The following is a 4,469-nucleotide window of genomic DNA, read 5'->3' as shown; positions in this document are numbered from 1 at the left end:
GAGTCTCCTGCCTCAGCCTCCCAAGTAGCTGGGACCACAGGCGCCCACCACAATGCCTGGCTATTTTTTGGTTGCAGCCATGATTGTTGTTTGGGGGTCCTGGGCTGGATTCGAACCCGCCACCTTAGGTGTATGTGGCTGGCGCCTTAGCCGCTTGAGCCACAGGCGCCGAGCCAATTCTTAGTTTTTAAATGGAGCATATATTTAACACTGAAAAACTCTCTCCTTTTCTTTAGCCTGTTTGAAGCTTTTAGGTTAGAATTAAAGGAGAATTTGATTACCTCAAGCATATGCCAAAGACTAAAAAAAAAGGAAATATTCATGCTTACACAGAGTACTAAAAGCAAACTGTTTCCCTATCTAGAGATACAATCTTTCAAAGGTCTTACTCCCAGAACAGACTATAAATGTTATATCAACTAGGTAATTTATAAAAAATTGTTTATTCCCAATGACTATAAACTTTCTACTTGGTAAAAAATGGAAAGCAAGAAAACAAATGCAAAACTAAGAGATCAGAAAAATCAGAAGTTAGCAGCAAAGAGAAGAGTCCACACCTACCAAGGAACTGAGGATTTCGATCAACCACTTCACTCATCTCTCCAACTAACTCAATGCTGGTATATCGCACAGCTGTATGTACAGTCTCTGGGAGACGGACAATTCCTTCTAGGACCTCCACAAGCGTTGGATTGTTCTCCCTGAGTATAGAAGGAAAGTACTTACAGTTACTGATTCCAGAGGTTATATTCTGGCCAAATAACAGGCTGTGGTTATACACAGCAATGCTAAAGGGCTTCCTTCTAAATAACCATACAGATAAAAAAAATGCCTTATGTTAAGTGTATAATGTTTTCAGATCTTTAAAAAAGGGAAAAAGATAGAAATAAAAGATGTCATTGCTTTAGAAGCATATTGCTCCTTAATCATCTGAATGCCAGTAAAGCGTCTAAAGACACATTATGCTATCAAATAAAGGCTCATTAAATTGGAGGCAGACATTTACTATGGATGAATGTCTTCTTTTAAAGGATCTGTTTTATTTATTCCTACATCTGCAGTACCTAGAACAGTGCCTGGCACATAGTGGGCACTCAATATTGCTGAATGGCTAAATAAATGACTAATTCTTATAGACTACTTTCTATTAGTTGTTATTCTCCAAAAGATTTTGTATAGCTGGATATTGGAAATTTTAATAACGAGAAAGTACGGGTGACCAGTTCACTAACTGAAAAAACAATAAACAAGCTGCAGGAGTAGGTTAAGGTTGCTCCAATTTGGAACATAAAAGAAAATTAAAGTTCACCAAACACTTCCCATAGCCTTCCATGAATTTCCTTTTTCCCTTTCCTTTTCTCCCTCCTACCCCTCAGGTTTACCAGATAACGTTCTTTTGAGCAGAATGAGAATGCCCCTCAAATGGCAGAATTTAATCCAGAAAGATGTTTAAAATATAAATAATATCCTGGATCAGAGTAACAGCACCCCCTGTCGACAAACTAGGTCTATTAAGTCCTTTATATGAACTAAAAAATATGTAGCTGGCTTGAAATGTAGCCCAAAAATATATACAAAATGTCTCATTTATGCTTCCTAGAGATACTAAGCCAATTATTGAAGACATCTACCATCATTTTTCAAGCCAAAAGATATCAGTTAGAATATTAATGATTTTAATAATTTTCAGACAGTCATGGATGGATTCCAAAAGACACCAATGAGTTTAAGAGGAAATAGTATAGTATGTAATTAAGAACCAGAACTGCTTCTTTTTTTTTTTTTTTTAAAGAGACTGAGTCTTACTTTGTCACCCTCGGTAGAGTGCCGTGGCATCACCGCTCATAGCAACCTCCAACTCCTGGGCTTAGGCGACTCTCTTGCCTCAGCCTCCCAAGTAGCTAGGACCACAGGGGCCTGCCACCACACCCAGCTAATTTTTTTTGTTGTTATTGCAATTTGGCCTGGTCCGGGTCTGAACCTACCACCCTCGGTATATGGCGCTGGCACTCTATCCACTGAGCCACAGATGATGCCTAAGAACCAGAACTTCTTAACAGAGAAAAATAAACCTACTCTTATTTCCTTGAATATTTACTGGATTAGAAACTATGTCAGATTCCCTTGATAAGGGAAAGGCAGCTAAGAAAGAAGCACTGTATTTTTTAGAAATACCTGCCTTAACTATCTCTCCACTCAAGGCCCTGAATAGAGAGCTAATTGCAGATATCAAATTAATAATTCAAGGTAATGTGACAGATATTAACATCAATTTATAAACTCATGGCAGAAATTAAATTCTGTCTTTACATATTTATATCTTAAGTAAAACTTCTATGCTACACATTTAGAAGTCAAATAATTTAAAAATTTTCAACAGCAATAAAAAGCCATGATTTCTTTTTAGATTTTGCTACTTTTTTAGGTGAAATAGTGCCGATGGCTTGCCTCTCTGAAACCCACAAATGATTTTCTAAGACAGGAACAATGAAAACAGTATAATCAAATATTCATAAGGATAACTTACCCAAGGTCACAAAAGCTGGAGACCCAAATTAGTGCCTATTCCATTGTTTTTAATCAAGTACCAACAATTTAAAACAGGCTAACAAATTCCTGATCATATCAACTTTTACAAGGGAGCCTCAGATAAAAAAATAAGCATTCTATTCCAAACATCAGAATTAAAAAATTTTAACTCTAGGAAATGTGGTTAGCATCAACTAACCATGGATTAGACTCTAGAAGTCAGAAAACTGGACAGCACTAGAGAAGTTAGAAGTCCTAAGAGTTCCCAAGCATACACCACAAAAGAGAAAAACAGTGTCATTTTCCTTCCTCTTGATATTTCGAGTTCCCAGCAAAAGACTTATTTAGACACTCACGGGTCAACACTCTTTGCTATAGCAGCCATGATAAAGAGAACAGCTTCTGTCACCTCCCAGGGTGGGTTGCCTTCTTTCAGAGTAGAATATAACTAGAGAAGAAGAGGTGGATTATGGATCCATTAAAAGAAAACAGAATCAAATAAACCAAAAACTCCTGTCAGTTAAAATAAATCCAGCCCCTTACTTCTGATAACCTTTTATAGACAGGCAAGAGTATTATTTTCATTCTCACTAACTAGAACTACTATTTTAATATATGCATATTTGAAATAAATCATTTAGATGCCCAAGAGTTTTCCAAGATAATCACCTGCCCCCAGAAAATAAGTACTATGGGAAAAATAAAGCATAGTTTAAGAGTGTCTTTTCCTCCTATTAATTACTGATAAATACATAAACATACTTAAAGATGCAATGTAAATCCTCTATACACATATATACACTCACTGTGTATTTCTACTGTTTTCAGCTATTTGCATCAACACTGGTAATATAAACTCATAGAAAAGTAGTTATTTTGAAACACCTATCACAATACCATATCCACACAGAATATTTTTCATAAAAGAGGAGTCTAGCATAAATGTTCTGTTTCAGAACTTTCTATATTATATCCCTCTATAGCATGTGACTGTGTATTAGTCTAAATAAGATTTCTGGGGTCAAATAATAGACACTGCTAGGGAAAGCAAAATTACACAACTCTCTTGTTACATGATTTCAGAGCCTTTAATATACTATTTGAATCACTTCCCAATTTTAATTAATGACAGAACTTTCTCTTTTGCCAAATAAAACACCTTATGGGGCTGGTGTTCCACAGACTACATCTTTGACAACATTGATCATTTACATAAATTTGTAAACTTAAGTCTGGAGAAGATAAAGGAACTTGCTCAACACCATAGTCCCAGAGAGAAAAGAACTGAAATGTGAGCACAGGTGATCTGCTTATGATCCAGAGAGCTCACTGAAATTACTTTCTAAGAATCCCTAACCCTTCATAGATGGATCAATAAACATGTTTTGCTTATACAGTGAAAAGATTATAATTTTATTATTTCCTAGATCAGATTATGCCCAGATATATACAAAATGGCTGATTTACCCCCCAAAAAAGTTTAGGTTAGCTCAGTATTGCTGTGATAAAGCATTCTAACTAGTATTGCAGAGCTCATGAGAGTATAGACAATCCAGCAATATGAAAACCACCTAAAATTATGCTGACGATAAGTACTATGGAATGATGAGGACTATAACCTTAAGAGGTAAAATGCTACTGTCAGAAAGATCACAAGATTATGAATCTTCTCCTCTACTATAGTCACCTCTGAGATGAAAGTACCCAGGAATCTAACCATAAGTGTGGGCAAAGGAAATGCCAAATAACTAACAGAATTGCCAGGAGCTGATATGTAACTATTAAGGCAGAAAAACTTGCCTATTTTTCCTGGCTAGGTCTGAATTCCCTGTAATATCCTGGAGGCTTTAATGCTTATCTGTGATCTCCCATTCCAGCTGCATAAGTGGAACAGCCCTCATTAGCAAGAATAATAGAGTAAATCTTTTTTTTTTTTTTTT

General features: G+C 36.1%; 1 protein-coding gene across 2 annotated transcripts in view; it reads right to left on the bottom strand.

Moving 5' to 3' along the window:
- The window catches only part of TNPO3 (transportin 3), a 102,216-nt gene that overhangs the window by 37,553 nt on the left and 60,194 nt on the right, over positions 1–4,469 (bottom strand). For both annotated transcript variants that reach the window (XM_003789744.3, XM_023513204.1), the window contains 2 exons: positions 2,886–2,977; positions 562–701 (listed from right to left, as the gene is read on the bottom strand). In XM_003789744.3, coding sequence (XP_003789792.1) covers positions 562–701; positions 2,886–2,977 — 232 coding nt within the window. The remainder of the gene's footprint in view (positions 1–561; positions 702–2,885; positions 2,978–4,469) is intronic.

This window comes from Otolemur garnettii, unplaced genomic scaffold (genome assembly GCF_000181295.1).
Source record: "Otolemur garnettii isolate 467f Iridium unplaced genomic scaffold, OtoGar3 scaffold00037, whole genome shotgun sequence".
Classification (NCBI taxonomy): domain Eukaryota; kingdom Metazoa; phylum Chordata; class Mammalia; order Primates; family Galagidae; genus Otolemur; species Otolemur garnettii.
The sequence above is the reverse complement of the archived record's forward strand: the minus strand, read 5'-3'. Positions and strand labels throughout refer to the sequence as shown.